Source organism: Emiliania huxleyi, assembly GCF_000372725.1.
Source record: "Emiliania huxleyi CCMP1516 unplaced genomic scaffold EMIHUscaffold_103, whole genome shotgun sequence".
Taxonomy (NCBI): domain Eukaryota; phylum Haptophyta; order Isochrysidales; family Noelaerhabdaceae; genus Emiliania; species Emiliania huxleyi.
In genome coordinates this window covers 330,048-356,410 of record NW_005202237.1, presented here as the reverse complement: position 1 = coordinate 356,410, position 26,363 = coordinate 330,048, and the positions used below count along the sequence as shown (strand labels likewise).

Below are 26,363 nucleotides of genomic sequence, written 5' to 3'. Positions count from 1 at the left end.
CCCGGTGCGCGCGCGCCGTCCTGCAGCGTCGCCGGCCGCAGGCCAAGGAGCTCGGCTCCTCGAGAGCACCGACGGACGACAAATTGCTCCTCAGCAGTGCGACGCCGAGCTGGAGGCTCGGCCGGGAGCTCGCGCGGGCGCGTGGAGCTTTCCGCTCGGGCCAGCAGGAAACGGGCGCCCCGCACAGCGACGCCCGCCGTAGAGTGCCGAGAGCTCGGCTCGACGCGAGCGCCGAGGAAAAGCGATCGGCTCCCAAGCAGTGGGACGCCGAGCTGGAGGTTCGGGCGGGAGCTCGCGCGAGCACATAGCAAGGTGCGTGCGCGGCGGCGTGACACAGGTGAGCGGGCAGCTGGCGCACATTTCGGCTGTGGGAGCTGCCAGGAGTTTGCTCTCTCCGTTCACACCCCTTTGCAGAATTTCTTTTCTGAAAATGTGGCCGAGATGGTGGAACTGGAAACGGCGTGCGCAGAGGGCAAGGGGCAACGGCAAGGCGAGGGTTCCAACTCTTGGGGGTATGGTACATGGACCGCGCGTCAATTCCTCCGTTGAGGGCCGACACACGCTGAGGCATGAGACCAACCGGCTACTGCCATCCATGGCTACTGCGCTTGAGCGCTCGGCCAGTGCTCACTCAAGTGAGTGACTATAGCTGGAGGTCACCAGAAGAAAGAAAGGTAACACACAATAGAACAAGCCCCCATAGGTCTACCTGCGGAAAGTTCTGCAGCGGGATGTGCCAGTTGGCGATGAGCGGCAGTGGGCGTAGCGAGCTCACAGAAACTACACCAGCCAGCCAGTAGCAGTACACGACGGTTGCGGGTTTGCGACTCGCCGCGGCCGCGCGGTTCGCGATGCGACTGGATGAGGATCGTGAACGTCGAGCCCCACGAGCCGACAGGACTCGCGAGCTGACGTGCGCGTGCGGCGCATCTGCCATCTCCGCCGCGCGTGGAGGGCGTGGCTGTACACAAGCTCAAAGGATACGGTCATCGCCGCATATTTTGTGTGCCGCTGGCGGGGGGGGTGCGAGGCTGTGGTGGTCATACATGCTGCCTCACGGACGGTATGTAATCAGGCATTAGAGGGAGAGGATAGTGGGAGCCCCCGTACGCACTCTACAGGTTCATGCTCCCACACACGTAATACTCCAACGTACACCAACGACACAACGCACAGTTACCACAATGGCGCACGATCGGCGATCACCGAGACGCGGTGCTGCACCCTTGAATACTTCATCACTACCTGGCATTCTCGCCGCCTAACTAATAAGGGCGCGGTCAGTCGGCGCCGCCCCTGCCTAAGCCGACGTCGACGCGGAATCAGGAATTCCTCGGGGCGGCCCCGCTTGTGGCTGGCATCTGTGTCGCCCAAGCGGGGAAATTGATCCTTCTCACGGGGCCGTGAGCGAGTCGCTAACGCTGGAAAGGTAATCGTCCGTTTTTGCCACGTCGAAAGAAAGAGGGAATCGACCGCCATGGGAGAGCTGGCTGGCTGGAACTCTGCCATGGACGTATTCAGAAGTTCCTCCTCTCGTTTGCTTGTCATGCAGCCCATCGAAGCGAACACGTACACATTTCTTGTTGGCTTCTAAAAATCTCTCTCTCTCGAAGCGACTGGCAATTCGAGCTACCAGCGTCTCTACTCGAGTATCTATCGGCCGTTTCCCGCTGCCCCTCCGCTGGCCCTCCCACCTCTCTCCTGCCTCCCGCACAGGCTACATCAACGGCCCTGTGGCCCGGCGGCCATCCACCAACCCAAACACGGGTGAGCCCTGCCTCCTGGACAAGCTCGATGCGGCGGGTCTGACAGTCCAGGAGTACTGCTCAAAGATCACCAGCGGTGCAACCTCGGGAAGCGCACTGCCCTCGCCGCACATGCTGCCCTCAGTCACCCGTCACCCCTGCGCAGATGCCGAGACCCTGATGGGCGTCTCTTCGACTGCGGCCGCCATGCTCTGCACCACGGGCACAACCAAGTCGCATCCCGGCCGCACGGGTGAGTTACGCACTCTGGGGCCCGATGGGAGGCCTGGTGGTTTACGGCCTCTCTTTTGTCACACTCTGCCGCACCATCTTCCACCCGCGCCACAGGATCAGTGTCTGCGGGTGCGCTGCAGACCCGGGCCGAGGGGGTCGCCGACTATTGGAAGTACTCCAAGGCTATGACCGCCCGCAAGAGCGGCACGGCACATGCAAAGCTGAATGGCAACCTCGCGGCAGACATGAAGAGGCGCGCCTCGGGCTCGACCATGCCGGAGTAGCTGCGCTCCGGGCGCGAAAGCGCGTTTTGCCGGGTGGTTAGTCTCGTCGCGTGCTTGTGACGCGGTGGCCCTCCACATTGTCTCTCCGAGGACACGCGTTCCCGCGCGTAGTGAAGTTTTTACGTTGCCTTCCCTGTCTGTGTATTAGTGTGCCACTCGGTCCAGGTATTTTGTTTGCGCGAGATAGAGGAGCAGGTCGTGCCCGAGTATCAACCCTCCCGCTCCGCCTCCGGGGCTCGAATCCCTCCCCCCCACGGACAGACGGTCCAACCCGGGAATTGGCTACTAGCTAGGTAGCCGGGGCCGTCGGAGAAGGGGCAACTCTGTGTGTGTGATCGTGACGGTCGGCTGTCAGAAAACACCAAAAAGCAAAATAGAGAGAGATTTTGTGTTTTTGTCCAAAATAATGTGGACCGCGTCACACCAATCCTCGCTACCCAACGCGGCCAAAGGATATCAACCTCGAGAATCTCTCGACCTCCTCGAGACGCGCACGCCCCGCCGCCGCCGCCGTTCTGGTAAAAGATTTTGCGGTGCCCGCGGCGAATTCGCGCAATTATCGAGTCAATCCAATCCGGCGCGGACGCACACCAGCAGCATGAGTGTTGCCCTCGTCCCGGCGACCATGGCTCAGATCATCCTTGGGGCGTCCTGTGACACCTGGGCGCCCTATATGTGCAACGGCGAGTTAAAGTTCTACGAGGAAGCTACTGGCTGCGCGAAGCTCTGCCCCGCGATGCCAGCCTGTGAGATGGATTGCCCAGTGAGCCTTGAGGTTTGCAGCTGCTCTTTCATTGCTGGCTGTGAGTGCGGTGAGGCACCGATCGATTTGTGCGGCTGCCAGACCGGCTGCCCACCAGAGGCAAACGGCCCCTGCATGCTGGTGCCCCCGCCCAACCCCTTCGGGGGCGGCGACCCCCTGACACGATTCGAGGGCGTAGAGACGCGCTACTGGCTTCCGGCGGGCCAAGAGGTCAAGCTCTTTGCGCAAGGCGACGTCGAAATTCTCGCGACCGCCGGTCCAACGCCTGGCGCCGACCAAAAGGTGGGCGACTGGATCCACTCTATGCGTGTCGTCCGCGCGAGCAAGACGGCAGTCAGCGTCAATCTGAACCGGGCGGCGCCCTTGGCCCCCGCGATGCCCGTCGATAGCTCGCTCCACCTGCTGAACGTGTCCATCGCGGGCCGCACGATGGGGAGCCTCGGAAATGCCACCGTGGACGGGCTCAGCGTGGCCGCACAGCGGGACACGGTCAAGAAGATTGGCAATGCCTCGGCGGAGTCGATCCGGATCACCCTTGGCGCCGACTTTGCGGTGTCCGTCCTGGCTGCCAAGGCTGTCAAGTTTCCCTCTCTCGCAGAACAGGCGAGGCACGTACACCTCGACCTCTTCTTCGATGCGATCGACAAGAAGGCCGCCCGCGGCGTGCTCCCAGAGATCTGGGGCATCGCGCCCATGTCTCTCGAGACGAAGCGCCTCCTGGTTGACCCGTCGACGAGCCCCCCTGCCGAATGAGCTGTTTGTCGACACTTGTCTCGAGGCGCGCTTGCAAGAGTTCTACCCTCTCTACTGGTCCCACGCGTATCCTACCGGTGAGGGAAGGGCTGCCGGCGTGATGCGGAAAGATCTGTGACGGCGGGCTGGTGCCGGTGATTCAGCACATAGCGGGTGGGGAGGCCCTAAAACGGCGGGAGGGGTAGGGCTATATCGATAGAGCTAGAGGGCTCAACCACCCCTCCACCCCTCCACCCTCCACCCCTCCACCCTCCCGGAGCGCCACACATGACACATCACAGTATTGCGATACGAGAGTCACGCTTTCTTTTTTATTGAACTCGGCGCTCAATCTTTTGAACTTTTGTGTGGTACGAATAAATACATAAAACGGACACCGGCCCTACTAGAAGACGCGAGATGGGGGTAAGGCTTTAACAGGAACAAGTGTCAAGTCCCCGCCGCATGCGATCTTTGACTTTGTGTGGTACAGTATTTTGGCACTATGCACGTACTGTTACTATTTGAGATCGGTATAAGTGAAGCTCACGACGAATGGCTCCGGATTTCAGCTGCGAGTCCATTGACGGTGACACAGCCCTCTCCTTGGAACTTGACGCGCTCCCACGCAGCGGCCATCGCCTCCGGGCGTTCCACGGGGCATTCCTCCATCAAGCAAATCTTGTCGTTGAGCCATTCCAGCTCGATCGGCACGAGGCACGCGTCTCGCACGTCGTCCGTGATGAATGGCTTGGAGACGTCGTCGTCGAGGCTCCACTTTCCGATGAGGTGCAGCATCTGGTCTGCCAACGTGGCTTCAGGCCGCGCCGCCGTTCCGACGCCGCCGCCGCTCCGAGGCCGACGTGACGCCGCCGCTCCGAAGACGAGCGCGGGCTGAACGAGAGAAGCAATCATTTGATCACGCTCTGCGTCTGCCAGCCAGAGGCTCTGGGCACCAAACACAAACAAAAGATTTTTCGGCCACTCAACCAGAAAATTCAACGCCCTGTGAGCGGGACGGGGTGCGCACATCCCTCACACCAAGATCGTGCAGGGCGGGGACACATGTCCCTAAATCCTATCTCGTCTCAGAGTTGACCGTTTTTATTTATTATTTGCTCGGTACCGCGCCAGCGGGCCTTCTTGATGAGCGAGTCGTGCTTCGCCGCCGTCGCCGCGATTCCCGTGCCGCCGCCACGGAAGGTGGCACGTGCTTTTGCGAAGCCCACTTTGCGGCCTTTGCCGCTTGCCCACCGCTTGGCTTCGTCAACGGGCGAGTGCCTTACCACACTCGCCTCGGCATCACTCGAAGCCGCGAGCTCGGATGCGGCCACAAGAGCGGCCTGCTTGGCACGCAGCTGCGTAATCGTCGGCCCGCGTGCGCGGCTCTTCACGGCCTGTGCCGGCGAGTTGGCGTTCACGCGCTGAATCATCATCGTCATGGCTGCTGTCTCGCTCGCTCGTGCGTCCTTGGAAGTTGTGCCCGCCTCCTTCTCCTATGAGCTCGTATGCCACGTCGCCGCCTGTGTTTGGGTTTCTATGTTTGCGATTTGGAATTTGGTATTTGTCCAACTCTTTGTTTATTTATTTATTATTTACGGGGTGCGTACTGTGCCTCTGTGTTCGCGCGGTGCCCCATCTCTCCTGGAGATGACTGCTCTATTTTCGCGCAACGCCCGGGCCATGCCATGGCCTAGGCGCTAGGGCTAGGCTGATCCTGATGTCGTTGATGCTGTGTGTTGTCTACACCTGAGATCGCCCCGAAATAATTGTGGAATCTGCGTACTTCACATATGGGGGTTACGGCGATGTCTACACAATTGAGCCATTATCGGATGGTCTGTCATCTGACCGAGACCTGCACGCTGACCCAAGGTCGGTCCGCCTGCGCAGAGACTGTGTACACTCAAAAGTGGGTGAACGGAGGCTTCCTCGAGAGCCTCGCCCCCTGCCTCAACGGGCAATGGGCGAGCCGCCACGGCCGCCAGCCAGTAACGGGCGAGGCGTCGCTGTCAACAGCAGCCTCAACAGCAGCCCGCCTTAGCGCCGCCGGGTTTGGCGCTGCCCTCCCCCAACCGGACGGAAGCGCCCGCGGCTGCTGCGGCAGAGGTGTTCTGCAGTCGCGCGTGGATGTCGCGCGCGATCGTGAAGAAGGCCTGGAACAGGGAGGGCGTGATGTCGGAAGCGCGTTGCTGAGAGGCTTGCCGAGGGGAGGGGTGCGCGGGGGAGGGAGGGTTGGGGGGTGGGGGGGGAGGAGGGGGGAGGGTGCGGGTTTGAGGGGAGCGGCCTGCTCGATGTTGACGTTGCTCTTTGCCGAAACCTCAAAGAACTGCAGCCCGTACTCTCCCGCGAGCCTCTGCCCCCTCTCGGCCGAGACGCGGCGCTGGCTGACGAGCGGACCACTCGTGTCCGCCTGCCGCGGGGGGGGGGAGAAGGGGGGGGGGAGAATGGGGGGGGGGGGGGGTGCCTGCCTGGGGGGGGGGGGGGGCGACGCCTCCTTTTTGCCGAGGTGTGCGTTCGCCTCGGCTACATCTCCGTGCCGCCTCTCTGCCGCCTCTCTGCCGCCTCTCTGCCCTGTCTCTCTGCTCTGTCTGTGGTGCAGCAGTCTGCGCGTCCTCTCGCCTTGTTGCCGAGGAGCACTTTGTTGACCGAGTCGGAGGCGTGCTGCTCGATGGCCCTCATCCACGAGGAGATGTTGGAGAAGGAGTCCTACAACACGGACTACGACACTGACGCCGACGCCGACGCCGACGCTGACGCCGACAATGGAGTGTGACTCCGGAGGGGCCTGTTGCGTGTCGATGGGGCGGTGCGGGGGCGGTGCGGGTGCGGGGGCGGTGCGGGTGCGGGGAGGGGGCGGTGCGGGTGCGGGGAGGGTGCGGGTGCGGGGAGGGGCTCCTCGTTGGTGACGTCGTAGACGAGGAGGATGCCCATGGCGCCGCGGTAGTAGGCGGTCGTGATGGTCTTGAACCGCTCCTGGCCGGGCGGGGGGGGTGGGGGCAGGGTGAGGGGCGGGGGGGTGGGGGCAGGGGGAGGGGCGGGGGGGTGGGGGGCAGCGTGAGGGGCGGGGGGGAGGGCGCGGGGGGTAGGGCGTGGTGGGGGGGGGGGGGTAAGGGGGGGAGCGCGAGAGGGGCTCGGGCAGAGTGGCGGCGGGGGCGCGCGGAGACCGGGTCGGGGAGGGTGGCTCCGCTGGTGGAGGGGCGGGTAGCTGGTGGAGGCGGGTAGCTGGTGGAGGCGGGTAGCAGGCGGCAGCAAGGGGGGCGGCTTGCACGACGGAGGCGGAGAGGGGGAGGAGGGGAAGGGGGGAGGAGAGAGGAGAGAGAGGGCGAGACGCGCCTGCCCCGCCGTGTCCCAGATCTGCAGTTTGACTCGCTTGCCGTCCAGCTCCACGCTCCGGATCTTAAAGTCGATCCTGCGGCGAGCGGCGCGAGGCGTGGCGACGGGTGAAGCGGCGTGAGGCGTGGAGCGCGCAGAGACCAGCCAAGCGCGAGGACAAGACCAGGCTAAACATCTGCGATGCAGGTGGCCCCAACAGCTGGCACAGAGCGGCGCCGCGCCACCCGGGCGCCTCTCTGCTTCTGTGGCGCGCCGCCGACCCGCCGACAGCCGTCTGTCTGTGTGGCAGCTCTAGCAGCTATGTGCGGGTGCGGTCTCTACTGCTCGGCCACACGCGCCCAATCGTGGCGATGAAGGATTGCGAGAAGGAGTCGTCGGCAAACCGCACCAGAATCGAGCTCTTCCCCACGCCTGCGCAGGCGGCGGACGGGACAGGCGGCCTTTCGGGCATGCAGCAGAGATCTTCCTCTCGTGTCTCCAGTGCGCAGCCGCCGGGCGCGGACAGTGGACGGCCCCAGACAAGGGTGGAGAGGACGGAGGTCGTCATGGAAAGACTCCGACGGGACGCTGTGGCGGCTCCAGTGAGACGTGGGCTCCTTGCGGCCGGTGGGCACGGATGCGGATCCATGCGCACCGGAATCCCCAATCAAAAGGAGTTTGATGAGCACGTCGTACTGTTTATCTGCTGGTCGCGCCATGCAGAGGGCAGCACGTTGTGCCCCGATACCGCGCTACCCGATCGAGCCTCCCGCAGCCGTCGGCGCTAGCTTCTGGAGTCGGGCGGCTCTCTCCCAGCGGCGTCCTTCTCTCTTGGGTTTGAGAAAAAGAATTTTAGCATAAAGAATTTAGCAGACGATGTCTCACAGCAGACAAAGAATGTAGAGCCGAGCGGAAGGAAGCCGGAGAAGATGACTTCGAGGAGGACGAACCAGTGGAAATCCAGTTGTCAGATGTCACGACGCATCCGAAGGGGACCCCAGCGCCGGCATCATCCGTAGAGGTACAAGTGTTCGAAGAGAGAGTGGACCTGAGCAACGACATGACTGGGTGGCAAATGATCGCAGTGGGCATCAGAAGACTCGTCCTTGCGCGAGGAGAGCTCGATAGACTTGAGGGGCCAGGATACGCAGCAAGGGAGGACGGAGTTGCGAGAGATTTTTAGCAATACCAAACAACTCTAACACTCACACGTAATTTGGGGCCTGGAGCCCTGTTGTTTGAGTTGCGCCGAAAGGCGAAAGAAGCCGCGAGAACAAGGGACCGGCAGGCGGCGGCGCCGCAGGACGAGGCAGAAGAGAATGACGCGACAGAGGAGGAAGTGACAAGGGAGGGAACGACGAGAGTGGGACGACCGCGGGGTGGCATGAAGGTTGCAGCGAGAGTCGGCGAGAGACTGCGAAGAGAGATAGGAAGAGGCGGACGCCCAAGGGTGGGCGACGGCTAGCGCACCACACCCCTCTTCATAAAATCCCTATGTGGTGGCGGCGTGCCGTCCTCCCATCCCTCCCTTGGGTTGTCTGTTTTCTTTCTAATTTCCGCAGTTCAAGCGCTCCAACCTTGAAGCGCCGTACCGTCCTCCCATCCCTCCCTTGGGTTGTCTGTTTTCTTTCTTTCTTTCTTTCCTTGAAGCGCCGGATGTAAGTGGGGCGGGTTTGCTGCTGCGGGGTCCCCTGCTGTCGCCCGGGGTCGTGCGAGGGGTGGGCACGACCAGTAGGGACCCCCTCCCCCGGGCCCCGCTCTCAGTTGGGGCCTCCGCGGCCGAGTGGGAGATATTGGATGGGAAACGGGTCGATTTGCAAAGTGGGGCGCCGGCCCAGGCCGGGCCCGGCTCGGGCCCCTGCCGGGCCCGGCTCGGACCCGTGCCGGGCCCGGCCCGCGCGCTTTGCCGGGCCCGGCTTGCCACTCCCGGGCCGATGCGCCCAAACCAGCAGGTCGAGGAGCGAGGCGGGCCCGGCGAGGAGAAAACCGGCCCGGCAAACCGTCCTGCCCGGGCCCGTCTGCGGCACATAGGCCGGCCCGCTCACTCACAGCCGGACCCGGACGGGAGGGTTTGCCGGGCCCGTTTTGCGCGAGGCGGGCCCGGCGAGGAGAAAACCGGCCCGGCAAAAGCACGCTCGGCGGCCCGGGAGCGGCCACTTTTGACCCGGCCGGGGCCCGCCGGCCCGCCCCACTTACGTCCGGGGCCCCAGTTATATCCGGCGGCTTCCTACGCAACACGCCTCTCCTTAAATTCCGTATATGGGTATATGGAGTTCATTTTAATATACGGGTATATGGTGGCGGCGTGCCGTCCTCCATCCCGCCCCTTGTTTTCTTTCTTTACGACTAGGCACGGGAAAACTGCGAAAACCTGAAGGGGGGGGGGGCATCTGTCACCGCAACCCAATTTGAAGAAGAAGAAGGCTTTATCGAGTTTGCACTCGCGGCGGGCGAACAACAACTCGCGTCCGCTTGCACACAAGAGCCATGCAAGACAGCGTGCCCCAGCCGGCAAGCGGGCTCACCGCGCTGAGCGCCCAGCTTCGGCACCACCGGCAACAAGCCGCACACCTCCAGCTGCAAAAGGAGCGGCTAGAACGTCAGCTCAGGATTGCGCTCGAGATGAGAGGCGGGCTCTCCGTGGCGCAACTTGCGGCGGCCCTGAGGGAAGCATGCAGCACCGAAGCTTCTGGTGAGCTCAGGGCACGTGTGGCTGAACTCGAGCTGCATTTGGAGTCGGGACTCGAGAACCGATCGAGGTCGATGGGCGGCAGTGCGGAGCTGGCTATCCAGGCTGCTGAGCACCGAGCCGCCCAGGCGGAGGTGACCGCATCATCAGCTCTGTCAGAGGTCGAGAGCATGCGAAAATTGCAGCAAAGCACTCTCAAGAAGCTTGAAGAGGCTGACGGCGCTTGCGGCGACGGCAGCCTCGCGGCTGCGGCCCACGCAGAAGCATCGGCGGCAGAGGTAGCTGCATTGCGCGAGAAGCTGGCCGCCGCGTCCATCCGCTATGATCTCAGCGATGCCAGAGTTGAGGACCTCGAAGGCCAACTCAAGTCTCTATATTTTGCATTCTCCGCCTTCATCACCGCGGACGTCAAGGAGTGTGCCTCACAGGTAGCCGCGCCCACTGGGGTCCTCCTGCCTAGCTCATGACGTGGAGACACGTTTGCTTCGCCTACCTTGCGCCCCACAGGCGGCCGACCTGAGAGCTAACCTCGAGGCTGCGGACTTGGTCCTGGCTCGGCGCCTATCGCACGGAGAGGGGTGGCAACCCACGAGTGCGCATGCCCCACATGGACCGCCACTGCGAGTAAGTGGTGCGAGTCTGAGCGCTCAGTCGGACGCCCCGCCAACGCCGGCCAAAGGGAACGCAATGAGCAATCAAGGTGGCGAATGTAGCGGCGCGGGCAGTAGCGATGAAGGCATCGGCGGCTGTGGCGGGGGCCGCGTCGGAGTCAACGTCGGAGCCGTCGAGGCTGGCAGCGATGGAGTAAGTGAGGTCGTTAACAACGCGCAGACCGCGCCTAGCAATGAGCCCATCGACCCCCGCGAGGACACCAGCTTGCAGCTTGGAGAGTTGCTCGGTGGGAGGAGCCTGCAGAGCCTGCAGGGCCTCCTACAGGTACGCACACCAAAGTCGTAACTCCCCCCCCCCCCCCCCCACCTCCCCATCGTCTCTCGCCCCGTTGCGAAAGGTAAAATCGTCGTCGGGCTCGCTGGCTAAGAGCGCCAAGCGCATCGTGGCAGCTTCCTGCGCACACCTGCTGCTCGCACGCGAGTCCGCCACTAAGCGATCGCGCTCTCTACTCAGGTGCTGCGCGCTGGCACCCTCGCGATCTTTGGCCTCAGCCGGCTGGACCGTCCTGTGGCCGAGTTTGTTCTCGACGACCGACTGCAGATTCTTGACATCCCCGACGCTAAGCCGCGAAGAGGGGCTTCGTTCCCTTACGTGTTCAAGGCGGAATTGCCACTCACTCTTGCACCTCATGACCCACGTGTTCCGCTCATCCAACCTCCGCCCCTTCAATCCTCGTTATAGGTGAAGATATCTTCACCGCAGGGAGCGCTCACGCCACGAAGCAGTGGGCTGAAGACCTCGAGAGTGCAGCTCACCTGCCTCACCTTTGCGGCCGAGAGCCGTGTCGAGAAAGCGACTTGGATGCAGATCCTCATGTTCGAACGGCTTGCGTTGTCGGGATAAGGAGCAAGTACCAAGCGCTGATGATATCGCATTTTCGCGCCGGCGGAGCTCTCGCGCGTCTCGGCCGACTTCATGGCCGACTTGCACTTGGTACGATTGCTCCCGCGCGCCGCCCTCTCTTGCTGCGCCACCTGCGCGGCCGAGGGCGCCGCTCCCCGCGCTCCTCCCGGTGGCGCTTTCAGGCGCTCTTGGAAGAAGCGCTTAGGCTTAGCGCTTACGCTGATTCGTCACAGCCAATTCTCTCTTAGTTTCGCGCGCGTCCGCGTGCCCTAGAGTGCCAGCCTAGTGCCTGGGAGGGTTGAGCGTGACCGTGAAAAATTACAGAATTTTTTTCGTTCTGCCTAGCGGCATGCGGTCCACGAAAAATAGAAGTCCTTTTACAGTTCACCCAGAAACCACGGACATCTCACCTCGTGTTCTTATAGCAAAAGGGGCAACCATTCGCCGAAGGCGTCCGGTAGTCGTAGTTGTGTACCCACACGTTTGCGGCGTACTTGACGCCGACGTCGGGCGGCAGCCCCTCGTGGTGGGTCCTCGGCTCGTCCTCGTCAGGGTCGTCGTTCCGCACCGACGGCCACAGCACCGCGGAGCCCTTGACGGCGGGCACGGTCTCGTCGATGTCGGCGAAGCGCGTCCCGCCGCCGCGCTCGGGCGTCGACAGATACATGAAGAAGGTGTACACTCGCGCGCCCTGTGGTGTGAAGAGGCCGCAGTTCTGGTCGTGGTGCACGCGGTAGAACTGGCCCGGCTCGTACCGCAGGATTTGGAAGGGCTCAAAGTAGCGCTCGTGCGGCACCTACGCCAATCCCGCCTCCAAGTGTCGTGGGCGTGTCGTGGGCGTGTCGTGGGCGTGTCGTGGGCGTGTCGTGGGCGTGTCGTGGCTCGTGGGCGTGTCGTGGGCGTGTCGTGGGCGTGTCGTCGAGCGCCTCGGTAGCGCTGGTCGTGCGAGGTCCGTCATCGTCTGCGACCCCGGCTCTCCTCGGCTCATCTCGGCTCCTCTCGGCCCCTCTCGGCTCCTCTCGGCTCCTCTCGGCCCCTCTCGGCTCCTCTCGGCCCCTCTCGGCTCCTCTCGGCTCCTCTCGGCTCCTCTCGGCTCCTCTCGGCTCCTCTCGGCCCCTCTCGGCTCCTCTCGGCTCCTCTCGGCTCCTCTCGGCCCCTCTCGGCTCCTCTCGACCCCTCTCGGCCCCTCTCGGCTCCTCTCGGCCCCTCTCGGCTCCTCTCGGCCCCTCTCGGCTCCTCTCGGCCCCTCTCGGCTCCTCTCGGCCCCTCTCGGCTCCTCTCGGCTCCTCTCGGCTCCTCTCGGCTCCTCTCGGCTCCTCTCGGCTCCTCTCGGCTCCTCTCGGCCCCTCTCGGCTCCTCTCGACCCCTCTCGGCCCCTCTCGGCTCCTCTCGGCCCCTCTCGGCTCCTCTCGGCCCCTCTCGGCTCCTCTCGGCCCCTCTCGGCTCCTCTCGGCCCCTCTCGGCTCCTCTCGGCTCCTCTCGGCTCCTCTCGGCTCCTCTCGGCTCCTCTCGGCCCCTCTCGGCTCCTCTCGACCCCTCTCGGCTCCTCTCGGCCCCTCTCGGCTCCTCTCGGCTCCTCTCGGCCCCTCTCGGCTCCTCTCGACCCCTCTCGGCTCCTCTCGGCCCCTCTCCGCTCCTCTCGGGCACAACTCCCTCTCGGCTCCGTCTCGCCATCGTCAGGTTTGCGATCCGGTGCGCCACGGCCTGCGTCAGCGGGCTGCGCTCGCACGCGTTGTTCGAGCACCAGCACTGCGAGCTCGTGCGCACCGGGGAGAGCTCGTCGCCTGAGTGAACCAACCAGAGAGCCGTCCGCAGCCGAGGCGACGGCAATCGCCGCGGCCTCGCCGCACCACCTGCGAGCGAGCGCGAGAAGTGGCTCGAGCAGCCGGCGATAAAGGCCTGCGGGGCGGCACTTTAGGGCTGAGGGGAAAGCTCCGTGCGTGACGGCTCGCTCGCTCAGCCGCCCGAGTCTGCCTCCGCCTCCTCGTCGCTCACAAAGTTGGAGAGCGACATCACCCAGGGGGCGCCCTCGCCGTGCGGCCCGCCCGGCCGCGACACAGCTCGCGGCGCGTACTGCGGGGTTAGCACAAGCCGGGCAGGGTGAGCCGGCAGGGTGAGGCAGACCTCCTCCTCCACACACAGGGCGGGCCGGCGAGCGCTGCCTGCGGAAAGTCGCGAAGGATGCGCCGCATCGTCGCGTCGATCGTCTGCCCTCCCTCCTCCGGCCGCGTCACCGCGGGGGGAGTGTCGGGTGGGCGGGCGCAGCGCCTCCGCCTCGCCTCACACGCGCCTAGTCACGCGCCAACGGTCCATCCGCGGGAGAAGTGCACCCTCGCCTCGCACCGAAGTCCGCTACAGGCGCTAGCCGCTACCACGACACGAGTGTGTCGATAGCTGCGCACCCTGGGACGAGAAGGAGCCGCAATCAAACGCCTCGCCAACCACTCGCTTGAATCTGCACACTCGGCACGAGGACGGGCAGCGCACCAGACCGTCGGAGCCGTCGTGGCACGCGCCGGCCGCGGCCCTCGCCTCGCAGTCATCGTCGAGGTCGTCGCACGCATTGTCTCTCCGCTTGAGCCGCTCCTCGCGCGAGCGCATCTCGCCAGGTCGGCCCTGCCTGCAGTGTGTGCACGAGTCCGCGCAGCTGGCCAGCATGAAGCTCGGGTTTGCCTCACACTCACCCGTTGCAGCCCAGCCGGCGCAGTTCTCGTCCTTGTCGGCGCAGATGCGGTGGTCGTCGTCCTTTGCGTCTCCACTCGCGACGAGCCGCGGGAAGGCGTGGCTCGGGCAGGCTAAAATTAGAATTAGAGATGGGCGCATCGATGGACAACTCTGAACAGCGGGAGTGAGCTGGTCCGGCTGTTTGGCAGAAAAAATAACTTAGAAGACATTGAAAAAGAAAAGCCCGCGTGCCCTGTGAGCGCGGCGGCGCGGGAAGCGGGAGGCAAGTCTTGACGACAGGTTACCCCGTGTCGCGAGTCCAGCCTCCATGTCCAAGAAGCGCGCGCGCACCGAGGCCGCCGCGGGCGGCGCCGCCGCTGGCCACCTCGCGGCACGGGACGCCTCTTTTACCGCGCTGTGGGAGCAGGGCCGCTTCTGCGACGTCACCATCCAAGTCGACAGCGGCGAGCGCTTTGAAGCCCATCGGCTCGTGCTCGCCGCCGGCTCCGACTACTTCAAGGCGCTCTTCTCCAGCGCGATGCGCGAGAGCGCCGAGGACGTGGTGACTATCAGCGAGATCGCCGCCGACGATATGCGCGCCGTCCTCCGCTTCCTGTACACCCTGCGGCTCGAGGCGAAGCCCGAGACGCTTGCCGGCGTGATGATGGCCGCCAGCCGCCTCGAGGTCCCCTCGCTCCTGGCGCTGGGCGCCGAGTCTCTCGCGTCCACACTCACGCTCGAATCGTGCATCGCCTCCTGGGCGGTGGCAGTCTCGATTGGCCGGCCGGAGCTTGACGCAGTCCGCGCGGCGTGCGAAAAGATGGCGGAGCACCTTTTCAAGACGCTCTCGCAGCAGCCCGACTTTCACCGCCTCTCGCTCGACATGCTCAAGACTCTGCTGTGTAGCGACGCGCTCATGGCCGGCGAGGATGTCGTCTTCGAGGCGCTCGATGGCTGGCTCTCCAAGTGCTCGCCGCCCCTCGCCGCCGCCCAGAAGCTCGAGCTGTTCTCTCTCGTGCGCTACCCGCTGATGGAGCCAACCTTCCTCGCCGACCGCGTCGAGGGCGTGCTGACCGCGTACGAGGGCGGCAAGGAGCTGCTCTACGAGGCGTACCGCCACCAGGCGCTGCGGCCTACCGCCTCCGCAGCTGCGTCTGCCTCGAGCCCGCGCACTCGGCCGCGCATGTCTCATGGCGTGCATCGGTCGATTCCAAATGCCTTTCTCACCGGATGGAAGCAGCACATCGATGAGCCGTACTCCCACGTAACGACTCTTATGAAAATCGAGAGCGTGCCGGCGGAGGCGACGCACATCTTTGTTGGAGCGAGGGCACCCGACGGCACCATCGCGCTCGGTGCGTGCGGGCGGCGCGACGAGGTGCTGCGACGGACGAGCAGCGAGAATGAGACGCACGAGGAGAACGGGGCCTTTTGGTACAATTACATTGAAGACGAGGAGGAGGACGGGGGGTCCTTTGGCTTCTCCCGCGTCGCCGCCGTCACGCTGTGCACTGCAGACGTCCTCGGCTGCGACTATGGATCAAGTAAAGTTGACGAAGACGGGCACTACCGTCTGAGCTGGCACACCGAGGGCAGCGCTGGCTGGCGCGCTGGCACCGAAGTTAATTTAGAGGCCCGAGAGTGGCGGAAGCTAATGTATTGGATCTAGGATCCGGGATCATCGAGTATGCGCAGGGCAGGTAGAGGTACGAACGGCACGTCCATGGTGCTGCACATGTGACATGCATATGTGTGGCAGCGGAGAGCGAGAGGAGAGCGAGCCCTGCACCGTCCCATGCGCTCCTGTGTCCTGAGTTTGTGATGTGTGTCTGTGTGCAGCGCGGCGCCCCCCCTCGCATAACGCTAGGAGTCGCGCAACGCTTCGCATGCGATCGTCGATTTCACTTTTATACATATGTAAGAGAGTCTTCTCAAGAGTTCAAGTGCAAAGGCGCCGCTGAGCGCGAGCTCCTAGCAAGGCCACAGCACGCGTAATCGTAATGCGTTGTAGCGCTCGAGCGTGACGCTGGGTACCCGCGTAATTACTGATCTCCTATGCTGAGCGTCCTCACATCGGTCATCGGAACGCGAATGATTGTGCGCGGCGTCTGCCTCGGATATGAGGATATGACCCGGCGGCACGGGCTCTGCCCTCTGCCGCGCCGGGCATACAGCATGCCTCGCCGGCGGTCGCGCCTCGGCGGGATCCTCCGAGGACTACTCAGAGGATGCCTGGCACAAAGACGAACGGGACGCGCCGCTTGTACGCCTCCCAATCGGCGCCGTACTTGGTGGCGCAGAAGTGGTCGTCTCGCAGCGCGCGGTGGACGAGCAGGACCGCAAAGTAGACTGGGTAGAAGTAGGCCACCGGCGAGGCGGCGCCGCAGGCGAGCGACCACGAGAGGCCCATCAGCCAGTCGCCGGTGTAATTGATCTTTCGCGCTGCGCCCCACCAGCCCGAGACGAGCAGCTTGGTGCCGCGCCTATCAGCGGCGAGAAGGCGGCGGTCCGAGAACGGGCCTCGCAGCCGCCGGGACGAGCGGCTCGGGGCCGCGCTTGGTCTGCATCCACTGCAGGTGCGAGACGGCAGGGTCGGACGGGTCGCGTCGGAAGGCGTCCTTCTGCGAGTTGGCGCCTGTCATTGTCAGCAGCTCTGAAACTCTTCTGCGCGCGCCTCGGACGATCTCGGACGATCTCAGAGCTCGCCTCTCCCTCCCCCATGCCCCCCCCCCCCCCCGCCCCCTTCAGTCCGGCTCGGAAGTCGTGCTTTGGCAAATCTCGTGCAATCTCGCATCTCGGCTCCGTCTCAGCTCGCCGCGGAAGACGACGTAGCCGAGCGCGCCGAGGGCGGCGATGGCGGCGACGGCCGGCGCGGGGAGGCGAGGGTCGTGGTCCACCAGGATGCGCGCCTGGTGGATGGATGGGGGTGGGCGGCTGATTCATCGGACGGGCGAGGGGCCGACGAGGCTGCGCGCCTGGAGCGAGTAGGTGAAGGGGACCCAGCTCTATCTCCCCATATCTCCCCATATCTCCCCATATCTCGCGCCTGGAGCGAGTAGGTGAAGGGGACCCAAGCGAGGTCGCCTGAGGGGCCATTCCCCGGCGACGGCTGAAGGAGGGGAGGTGGAGGGAGGTGGCAGGCCGCGCGGGGCTCGCCAAAGGCAAGCATGAAGCCGAAGCCGTCAGTGGTGATGTCCATGGTGGTGAGGATCGCCTGCGAGTCACATCAGAGTCACACTCATCGCTGAGGGTGAGGCCACGCGAGATCACGCGAGATCACGCGAGATCACGCGAGATCACGCTGCTAGGTTCTAAGAGCGAGTCATCTCGCCCGGCCAATCTCCGGCCAATCTCCGGCCAATCTCCGGCCAATCTCGAGAGCTGGCCTGCTCGTTGTAGAGCGCGTCCCACACGTACAGGAGCTGCCCCCCAACCACGGCGACCATCGACCAAGACACCTCGCCTAGTTGATTACGAGTTCATTAGCAACCTCTGGCTCGTTGTATAATCAGCCATCGACCAAGACACCTCGCCCTGCTGCTCGTGCTGCTTCGCCGCCAGCCCCAAGTTGAGGACCGCCCACCCGACCAGCCCCGGCCGCAGCTCGCAGCACGCCTGGGAGGCACGTAGGCGAGCCGAGGTGTGGGAGGTGCGAGCGAGGTGCGGGCGAGGTGTGTGGGAGGTGTGGGCGAGGTGTGGGCGAGGTGTGTGCGAGGGGTGTGGGAGGTGTGTGGGAGGTGTGGGCGAGGTGTGGGCGAGGTGTGGGCGAGGTGTGGGCGAGGTGTGTGCGAGGGGTGTGTGCGAGTGTGTGAGGTGTGGGCGAGGTGTGGGCGAGGTGTGGGCGAGGTGTGTGCGAGGGGTGTGTGCGAGTGTGTGAGGTGTGGGCGAGGTGTGGGCGAGGTGTGTGCGAGGTGTGTGCGAAGTGTGTGCGAGTGTGTGAGGTGTGTGCGAGGTGTGGGCGAGGTGTGTGCGCGCCTTGAGGTCGAGCGACCCGATCCGCGGGTTGAGCGGCCGCCCGATGAAGAAGTCGTACACCTGCGAGGTGCTGGCGTGGTGCTGGCGTGGTGCGGCCGAGGTGCTGCCGAGGTTTGGCCGAGGTGGATCCGAGGTGGATCCGAGGCGGGGCGGAGGCTCTGCTCGGACCGGGTTGCCCGTCTGGCCTCCCTCGGCGAGGGGTGTGTTCGGGAGGTAGGAGAGGGCGTGCGACCAGACGGAGAGGGCGACCGACAGCGCGCACGCCGCCGTCGCGAGCGGGAGGTACGCGTCGTACACCCACGACTGCTTGCAGCCGAGCAGCGGCAGCCCGTGCCAAAAGCCGGCGAGCGAGAGCCAAAAGGCGAGGTGGCCGTTCATCGGGTACTTGAGGCGCGAGCCGTCCGCGAGCACGACGCCCTCCACCCGCGGCCCCGGCAGCGCGACGTACAGCAGGAAGTGCAGCGCCGTCCACCCAGCCACCACCGCCGCAGCCGTCCAGTCCCACAGCGGAGCGAGCGGTGCGGCGGCGAGCACGTCGAGCGCGTCCTCGGGCAGGCGTATGCACCCGTGCTTGCCGCACCCCGCGTACAGGAAGCCGATGACCAGCGGCAGGAGCAGCATCACGCCCGCCGCGCCGGCTGGGCCGCCAAACTCGTACTCTGGCTGGGGCTTGCCGCCAGCCTTGCGTGCGGGCTTCGTCGACGAGGTGGCGGGCGTGGAGCCGCCGGCACGCGACGGCGACTGCGACCGGGCCGGCTTGAGCCCGGCGAGCCGAGGAGAGGCGCGGGTGGGGCGGAGCATGTGTGTTCAAGGTTGTTGAGTGTGTGCAAGCAGGTGAGCCGCGTGTGCGAAAGAAAGACTTCGAAAAGCGGCGACGGGCTGCGAAGAGAGATAGGAAGAAGCAGACGCCCAAGGGTGGGCGACGGCTAGCGCACCACACCCCTCTCCTTAAAATCCCTGTGTGGTGGCGGCGTGCCGTCCTCCCATCCCTCCCTGGGTTGTCTGTTTTCTTTCTTTCTTTAAGAGAATTATGGCGGGGCACTCCGGACGGGGCCCTACCTGCCTACCCTATTGCGAAAGGTGAACGTGAGTGAATGAAATGTGAGAGGGACGATCGCGCGCCTTGCGTCCCTTCGCTGTATCGCGCGTGGCAGCAACGTCGTTAGCGTTTCGGGCTCGCCGGCATTCATCTCGACTTTGGCGGGTGGTGGTAGTGAAATCGAGCCTCGCCAAAGCTTCTACTCTACCATGATTACGTGCAATGGAGGTGTTGCGTACAGCCCCGATTGTAGCCGAATATACGTTGGTTTTTCCCACGCATCCAATCCCCAAATCCGCTTCCTCGACTTCGAATCTCAGATGGTCGATGTGCTCTGTGGGCTGCCTGCGCCGCCACAGGCCATGGCCTGCAATCGACTTGGATATCTCTTCGTGGCTGCTTCCAACAAGATCCATCGAGTCGACTTCAACACTGGCGAAGTGTCATTCATTGCAGGCGGTGGGCCTGGAGGCAACGACGCTTCTGGCGAGTCTGCAGGCTTTTCGGAGATACGTGCACTCGTGGTGGATGGCAACGACGACTTGCTCGTGGTCGACGCCAATTGCATTCGCAAGGTAGCCCTGCAGCGAGGCGAAGTTGTGACAGTGTGTGGCAGCCGCGAGGCCGGGCATGTCGATGGAGTCGGAGGCAGTGCGCGGTTCAACTGTCCACACGGCATATGCGTCGATGCGGACAATAATCTCTACGTGGCCGACAGAAACAACCACCGGATCCGCAAGGTGCGACCCGGAGATGAGGGGCGGCGATGGGAAACGACTACCATTGCTGGCGACGGTCAGTCTCGTGTGGTGGATGCCCAGGGGACTGCCGCCGCAATGTGCAGTCCTACCGATGTCGTGTGCGTCGACGGCTGGCTCTATGTTGTCGAGCCTCACACAGTCCGCTGCGTGTCCCCGACACATCACGTGACGACCATTGCAGGGGCACACAATTCTTCGGGCTACAAGGACATGGTAGGCACGGACGCGCGCTTCCACAATGGTTCTACTGGACGCATCACCTCCGACGGAAGAGGTTTGGTCGTGCTGACTGACATCAACAATAAGCGGCTGCGCTCGTTTCGAGTGCGCATCGAGTCGTCAGTGGAGATCCCGCTGTCGACGCTCCAGGCGGACCTCGAGGGGCTGATGAGCAACGAAGACGCCGCGGACTTCAAGATCGTCGTCGAGGGCAAGACCTTGTACACGCTGCGCGGGCTGCTCACCACTCGGTGTGCCCACTTCAGAACCATGCTCGCCTCGGGCTTCAGCGAATCCACCAGCGATGAGATCACGCTCACCGAAGATAGCTTTGAGTCGGTGCGCGCCGTGCTGCTGTTCCTGCATACCGACCGCCTGGAGGTCGACGACGAGCACGCCGTGGAAGTGCTGCGCCTCTCGATGATGTGGGAGCTGCCGCGGCTGCAGTCGTTGGCGCAAGATTCAATCACCCGCCGCGTCACGGCAAGCTCGGTCTGCGCGTTTCTCAGCGCGGCCAATGCGCATGATGCGCCCGGGCTCCGCGCCTTCTGCGTCCGCTACATCGTGCTCAATTTCGGGTCGGTTCAGGCGAGCGGGAATTTTGCGTCGCTCGACAAAGAGCTCCTATGCGAGGTGATCCAGAGCATTCGCATCTGAGGCTGAACGAAGGTACCAGCTGCAGCGAAAGTATATTTACCAAAATCACCCCGTGTTTGCCCATTTTCGGTCGTCAGTCAAAATATCTGAAGATCTAAATGGGGGAGATTCGCTTCCCAAACCTTGCTCAGAGCGCTTGGGCCGTAGGCGGCCAGCCCTGCAAAGCGAAACCACCAGCACCTCATCAGGCTTCTCTGCGGAGCGTCACAGGTCGGTGATCGCGCCGGCCGGACACCACTGTAACGGCATTTCCGGGCATTTGAACGCGACCTAACGTCAAACAAAGTTGGGACCCTATCCCAGTGTGCATCTCTCACAGTGGTCAGTGCAAAACAACAAAACACACGCGCCGGTCGTGCACGGCGACAAGGAGAAACCAGAGCTCACCCGGCAGTACAACGAGGGGTACAAGGTCGACCTCGCGGAACCCCACGTTGGCCCGGGAGGATGCGATGAGGTGAATGAAGTCAAGCTCTGGACGCCCCTCCTCAAGACCTCCTCGGCGGGCGTTGGCAACGCCTCGAGCGGCGGCACGCCCGCCTCCGTTGGCCACTCCTACGCCTTAGGCAACACCGAGGAGAAGGCCCGCCGCCTAAACATGGGCTGCAAGGCGCGCGGGCAGCCCGGCCAACCCTTCGACCACAAGAACGGGGCCACGGCTACGTCAAGGCGCATCGCGGTTTCTACCACGACGCGATCTTTGTCAAGCGCAACAACTTCAACCTGCTGCTCCACGAGACGTTCGGTCGACCGTGATACGTCTCGTCCCGCAGCTCTCATGCGCCGAACGGATGCATGCACTCATAATATGTAGGCCTTCTCTCCCGAAATTTTGAGCAATAGCCGCAAACAACGCTTTTTGGCACTTGCATCGCGACAAGGTCACACGCGGACTCTCCAGTCTCTCAGCTGTTACTGCTCGCTCCACCGAGCTCGCTGAGCCGCCAGGGCCGCGGCCGCCTTCCTCACGGCCGGCGCTGCCATCGCCGGCGCCCTTATGGCCGCCTCTCGCGCCGGTGCAGCGTCGAGACACCGTCGCCACGATCGCCGTCGGTTCTGCTGCGCGGCCTCGGCGTAACCGTGGCGCGGTTCCGGCCTACCCATGCTGCCCTGGAGGCGTCCAGAGCCGAGCCCAGAGGGAGAGGGCGTCCTATGGGGCCATCTAGCTCGGGTGGGTGCGCGGCGGCGACCGGCGCAACCCTCGTTTGAACTTGTGTACTCTCTGTCTGTCTGTCAGCTGTTTCGGCTAAGTCGATTTGTACCGGATTTCGATGTTAGTGGCAAAACCGCGGAACCGAAAATGGCGTTTAATTTCGCGCACCTGCTGTCCGCCGCCTGCGGCGGCGCTGCGCGCCGCTAGCGCGCGCTGCGCGCGCGTTTTTGGGGTGCAGTGGCGCTGCGCGCCGCCGTAGGGGCGCCTGCGGCGCCTGGCGCGCTGCGCGCGCGTTTTAGGGGTGCGCCGGCGCTGCGTGCCGCTTAGGGGTGCCTGCGGCATCACTAGCGCGCGCTGCGCGCGCGCGTTAGGGGTGCGGGGAGCACCGAAAAATTGCCACGAAATTGTGTTTCTTTTAATCTCCGAACTCCGGGAACGCTGCGAGGGGGTTTTGTGGGTTCGGCGCTGCGCGCCTCCCGGCGCTGCGCGCCGGGGGGGGGGAACCTCCGCAGAGTAGTTCTGAAAGGAGTTGGTCCTCAGGCAGGCCGGGAAACTCGAGCGGGTAGTCTTCAGCATGCTGATCACATGCCGAGAGAGCAGGGCAGGATGCCCATCGCTCGCTCGTGGAGTAATGTGACCAGCGGCGGCGGCGAGCGATGCAGCCCCCACGACGGCGCTCCCCATGGGATCGACGCGCGCCGCCGCCGTGAAGACGGGCCCCAAGCAGCGGGTCATGTCAGACAGGGCTGCGAACGGGACGTCGGCCGTAGGGTCGCAAAGAGCCCCGACCGTCGCGTACTGCAAGAAGTCGACGGCCTTCGCTTCTGCAGATGGCGCTGGTCCCAAGGGCACGATAGCCTCAGAGTGCCCCAAATCGCCCCACTGCAGATAGAGCTCGGGCACCGGGATTTGGCGGGAGTGCAGAGCCTGGATGCACACCGTACGGAACGCATCCTCATCCACGTGCACCGTGCCGAAAACGCCGAGGTCGGACAAGGCACCGAGGATGCGGCGCCAAGCCGCGGCCGATACGGCCAGCCGCAAGACGCTGAGCCTGTCAAAGTGGGCGGCCACAGCGGGCTCGGGCTCACTGAAGGGGAGCAGCGCACTGATGGCGACCCACTGCGGAATCTGGGCCCACGACGGTTGCATCCCCGGAGGAGGAGGGGGCAGCTGGAGGAGGGCCGGATTGCCCACCACAGACCACGGAATGAAGCGCATGGTAGAGCCTACCACTGTTGAGTCGACGGGTATCACCATCCATGCGGGAGGGTGCGGGAATATCAATCAGAAGTAGCGCTGTTTAGAATGCAAGCGGCCACTTTTCTCTTTTGGGTGGCAGGAGACGCGGGCGGAGATGAACCAAACGACAAAAAGGATTTTAGAACAAAACTCCCTCGCTCGACACTAGGCACGGGACTGACACTTCACTCACAGAGTCGAACAAAAAGAATTCCGACACTACTTGCGGGCCTCGCCGGGCCTCGCCGACTTGCGTGGGACCGGACCGCCGCGCGCGCTCCTCGCGGACCGCGCCATTCTGCCTACTCGCTCATCGTCTGGACCGGGTGCCGAAGCCCCTCACGGGCCTCGTGCACCCACGTTATGGCGTCGCCCTCTCTCACGTCCATCATCGAGGAGGACGTTGGCGAGTTCGTCGCGCTTGCCTCGCTCGCTGCTGCGCGCAGGCTCGTCCTCGTGGCCAAAACAACCCGTGCGCCCGCCCTCCGCCACATCCGCACGGTTTTGTGCCGCATCGAGAGCGAGGAGGTGAACGTCAACTGGATCGTTGCCGCGGCGTACGATGAGCCATCCCTCGCGTTTGGGCACGCATGCCAGCTGGCGGGGCTGCCACGGTGGGACGCTCTGCGGCGCACGCCGAAAGAGTACAGCCTCGTCGAGTGGGCCGTTCAGAAGCCTGCCTTTGAGGACGCGGTGAAGTTTGCCGTGCGACTGCCTCGCATTCTGTGCGCGGTGTCGATGACGGGCGGCTCGCTCCGGCAAATCATCGCGGTGCGTCACGCCATCCTCCACCTCGCCGAGCACATCGGATGCACCCTTGCTGTGCAAGCGCGGCTGCAGCGGTTTGATGGCGCGCCGGCAGACTTCGCTCGGGATCGAGACGAGCTCGCGGCGGCGATACGCGACTGGACCGCGCAGGCTGCGCAGGCTGACGAACCAGTTACCGGGAGCTTCTCCGTCTTGGGCTTGCCGCGCCAGCGTTTGCGCGGGTTCAAGCCTAGGACTGTCGAGTGGGCCCGCCCCATCCCGGCCGAGGGGGTGGTGGTGGGGCGGGCGATGACGCTGGCACTCCACCGCGCGTGCGGCACGCTCCAGCGCGGGGAGCTGGCCGCCGCCTTGCGTCAGGAGGTCACAGCCGCGCTGGAGCCTCTCGCAGAGAGCGGCACCGCTTCTGCGGCGTCACGGCTTCGCGCGCGCATCACGGGCCGCGCGCTTGTGCACTCGGCGCTGCAGCTGCTCCAATCGCGTGCCGCCGTCCCCTGGAGCGCGTACACGGGCAGGGACAACGCTGAGGCCGCAGAGGCGGAGGCCGCGGAGGCGGAGGAGGAGGCGTCTACCGGCGGTGCGCTCGTCGAGGAGGCGCCGCTCTGCCGGCTGCTGCGCATCTCGCCCAGTCCCTGCGGCCTCGGCGCCGGCCTGCTCCGCCTGGCGCGCGGCTTCTTGCACGGCCCAAACCGGTCGCGCTCCAACCACTCCCTCTACGCCCTCGCGGTGGCGTTGGAGGAGATGCTGCTCGCGAGTGCGGACGGGCGCGAGCTACAGGCCTCGACCGGTGCGGGGAGTTCGCTGAGCTCGAGAGGCACCGCCCCGCTCCGCCAGGCGATGCAGGCGATCCAATTCTTGCAAGCGCCGGCGGGGAGGGCCGCGGCTGTGCACGTGTGCTCTCCGTCGTGCATCACCAGCAACCTCTCGCGCGCCCTCCTTGCGGAGCTCATGCACTTTCACAGACATTGCGCCGGCAGCGGCGTCTCCGCTTTCCCCGAGGACGAGACGCGCCTCCACACGTGGACTGCGTTCGTCGAGGGCCCCGAAGGGACGCCGTGGCAGGACCGGCGGGTCCGGTGCACTCTCCGCTTCTGTCCAGCTTGCTGCGGCGGCGAGTGGCCGAACGTGGCGCCGAAGCTCATCGTGAACCGTCCCGTCCCGCACCATCCCAACATAGACCCATGCAGCGGCGCGGTCTGCATGGACTTGCTGCGGGATCGGGATGCCTGGTCTTGCGCAGGCGGCGTGCGCGCCATCCTCCTCTCCTTCCGCTCGCTGCTCGCCAGCCCGAACACTTCCGACGCCGCGAGCATGCCCGCCAACCTCGCGGCGGCGGCAGACATGCTCGGCAGGCCAGAGGCGTACCGCGAGACGAACGAGACGATCGCGTTGGGCATGCAGTGGGGCACCCATGCCCGGCGGCCCCCCGCGGAGGCCTCTGAAAGCCCCACTCTCTGAACCCCACTCTCTGATAGCCCCACTGCATACCAGGCGCGAGTGACGCTCCAGAGAGTTTACCTCTGCGGAGGATTTGTGCACGATGAGCGATATATCGACATGATGGTTGCCAAGGGCCCCCGAGCAATGTGACCAATATGTTCCACAGTGCACAGAGGCCGAGGATTTAAACGTGTACTGAACAGATAGATAAATATTGTGTGATATATACAAAACGGACTTGATACATGCAGACGCGTAACGGGTCGGAGAAGGGGAGGGAGCGCGCTCGCGATGCGACGCGTGCGGGACGCGCTCTCTCTCACTGCTCCACCGCCGACACGTTGGGGAACAGGGCTGGCACCACGTGGCTGTCCACCCACTCGAGCACCGGCCGGCACGGGTCGAGCAGCTTCGCGCGCCAGCGCGAGTCCGCCGGCTCGATGGGCCAGCCGAGGTAGAGCGGGAGGAAGAAGAGGAAGCTCGCCGCCGCGAGGGCGATGGTCAGCGCGACGGCCAGGTCGAGTTGCGAGGGGGTCGCCAGTGCCGCAGCGGGCGCGCGGCGCGGCGCGGGGTGTGCAAGGAGGAGGTGGTCGAGGGCGAGCCCGGCGGCGAGGAGGGAGAGGTGGAGGGAGGGGATGTAGTGGTAGAGGAACGCGACGCGCTTGACGGCCGCGAAGGGGAGCCACCCCAGCGCGTGGCCGCACAGCAGCAGCCAGCCGTGCCGCACCGCGGCAGGCGCGCCTCGCGCCGTGCCAAGCCTGCGCCTCGGGCGGCAGCGTGAGGGCGGCAGCGTGAGGGCGGCAGCGTGAGGGCTCTTCCGGTGGGAGGAGCGATAGGGGGAGGAGCGGCAGGGGGAGGGGCGGCAGGGGGTGGGTGGAGCGGTGTCCGGCAGCTGCGCGCACCTCCGCCGCGCGCCGCAGGAGCAGAGGCGGCCGAGGAGGAGGAGGAGGAGCGCGGCGAGGCCGGTGAGGCCGACGCCCCACACGATCGGGTTCGCCGCCATGTAGATGCGGCAGTAGTGGTCGGCGTAGCACTTTGTCGAGGACCAGTAGAAGACGGGCTGGGAGCCTGCGGCGGCATGCGACAAGCTCCTTGAGAGGGGGAGGGGGGCGGGGGGGGGGCGCGAGCATGCGGAGGCGCGGCGCGAGGCGGCGATGGGCGAGGAGGGGTG

The 26,363-nt window shown here is 64.7% G+C and overlaps 9 protein-coding genes across 9 annotated transcripts in view; 3 read left to right on the top strand and 6 right to left on the bottom strand.

The window, feature by feature from the left end:
- EMIHUDRAFT_439590 (hypothetical protein) overlaps nt 1-374 on the bottom strand; it is a 945-nt gene extending 571 nt beyond the window's left edge. The window contains exon 1 of the mRNA XM_005793108.1: nt 17-374. Within this exon, the coding sequence (XP_005793165.1) occupies nt 91-360 (270 nt within the window). The 5' untranslated portion in view covers nt 361-374 and the 3' untranslated portion in view covers nt 17-90. The remainder of the gene's footprint in view (nt 1-16) is intronic.
- A 390-nt stretch (nt 375-764) lies between these two features.
- On the top strand, nt 765-2,475 carry EMIHUDRAFT_439589 (hypothetical protein). The gene is made up of 3 exons (XM_005793107.1): nt 765-1,022; nt 1,912-1,998; nt 2,094-2,475. Exons 2-3 carry the CDS (start codon nt 1,926-1,928, stop codon nt 2,261-2,263), a joined length of 243 nt encoding a protein of 80 aa, XP_005793164.1. The 5' UTR covers nt 765-1,022; nt 1,912-1,925; the 3' UTR covers nt 2,264-2,475.
- A 2,858-nt stretch (nt 2,476-5,333) lies between these two features.
- Nucleotides 5,334-7,897, bottom strand: Rab8 (Rab8, rab family GTPase). Its single transcript, XM_005793106.1, has 8 exons — nt 7,729-7,897; nt 7,433-7,505; nt 7,095-7,170; nt 6,657-6,734; nt 6,381-6,467; nt 6,046-6,171; nt 5,476-5,914; nt 5,334-5,450 (listed from the first exon to the last, which is right to left on the bottom strand). The coding sequence occupies exons 1-7, from the start codon at nt 7,790-7,792 to the stop codon at nt 5,783-5,785; spliced, it is 636 nt and encodes a 211-aa protein (XP_005793163.1). The 5' UTR covers nt 7,793-7,897; the 3' UTR covers nt 5,334-5,450; nt 5,476-5,782.
- Nucleotides 7,898-11,595: 3,698 nt separating this feature from the next.
- Nucleotides 11,596-14,100, bottom strand: EMIHUDRAFT_222496 (hypothetical protein; the record flags this gene model as incomplete). Its single annotated transcript, XM_005793105.1, has 4 exons — nt 11,596-11,614; nt 11,688-12,073; nt 13,402-13,439; nt 13,680-14,100. 4 exons carry the CDS (start codon nt 14,098-14,100, stop codon nt 11,596-11,598), a joined length of 864 nt encoding a protein of 287 aa, XP_005793162.1.
- Nucleotides 14,101-15,114: 1,014 nt separating this feature from the next.
- On the bottom strand, nt 15,115-18,749 carry EMIHUDRAFT_439583 (hypothetical protein). Its single transcript, XM_005793104.1, has 9 exons — nt 18,085-18,749; nt 17,917-17,976; nt 17,470-17,556; nt 17,328-17,399; nt 17,098-17,155; nt 16,988-17,025; nt 16,757-16,850; nt 16,498-16,576; nt 15,115-16,424 (listed from the first exon to the last, which is right to left on the bottom strand). The coding sequence occupies exons 1-9, from the start codon at nt 18,715-18,717 to the stop codon at nt 16,163-16,165; spliced, it is 1,383 nt and encodes a 460-aa protein (XP_005793161.1). The 5' UTR covers nt 18,718-18,749; the 3' UTR covers nt 15,115-16,162.
- Nucleotides 18,750-19,791: 1,042 nt separating this feature from the next.
- Nucleotides 19,792-20,592, top strand: EMIHUDRAFT_108401 (hypothetical protein; the record flags this gene model as incomplete). The annotated part of the gene is made up of 1 exon (XM_005793103.1): nt 19,792-20,592. One exon carries the CDS (start codon nt 19,792-19,794, stop codon nt 20,590-20,592), a length of 801 nt encoding a protein of 266 aa, XP_005793160.1.
- A 1,096-nt stretch (nt 20,593-21,688) lies between these two features.
- Nucleotides 21,689-22,966, bottom strand: EMIHUDRAFT_222492 (hypothetical protein; the record flags this gene model as incomplete). Its single annotated transcript, XM_005793102.1, has 2 exons — nt 21,689-21,742; nt 22,250-22,966. 2 exons carry the CDS (start codon nt 22,964-22,966, stop codon nt 21,689-21,691), a joined length of 771 nt encoding a protein of 256 aa, XP_005793159.1.
- A 266-nt stretch (nt 22,967-23,232) lies between these two features.
- EMIHUDRAFT_454184 (hypothetical protein) lies at nt 23,233-25,408 on the top strand. The gene has a single exon (XM_005793101.1). It carries the CDS (start codon nt 23,351-23,353, stop codon nt 25,208-25,210), a length of 1,860 nt encoding a protein of 619 aa, XP_005793158.1. The 5' UTR covers nt 23,233-23,350; the 3' UTR covers nt 25,211-25,408.
- The window catches only part of EMIHUDRAFT_454183 (hypothetical protein), a 3,595-nt gene continuing 2,620 nt past the window's right edge, over nt 25,389-26,363 (bottom strand). The window contains exons 3-5 of the mRNA XM_005793100.1: nt 26,095-26,260; nt 25,846-25,950; nt 25,389-25,671 (exon numbers count right to left, since the gene is read on the bottom strand). Of these exons, the coding sequence (XP_005793157.1) occupies nt 25,512-25,671; nt 25,846-25,950; nt 26,095-26,260 (431 nt within the window). The 3' untranslated portion in view covers nt 25,389-25,511. The remainder of the gene's footprint in view (nt 25,672-25,845; nt 25,951-26,094; nt 26,261-26,363) is intronic.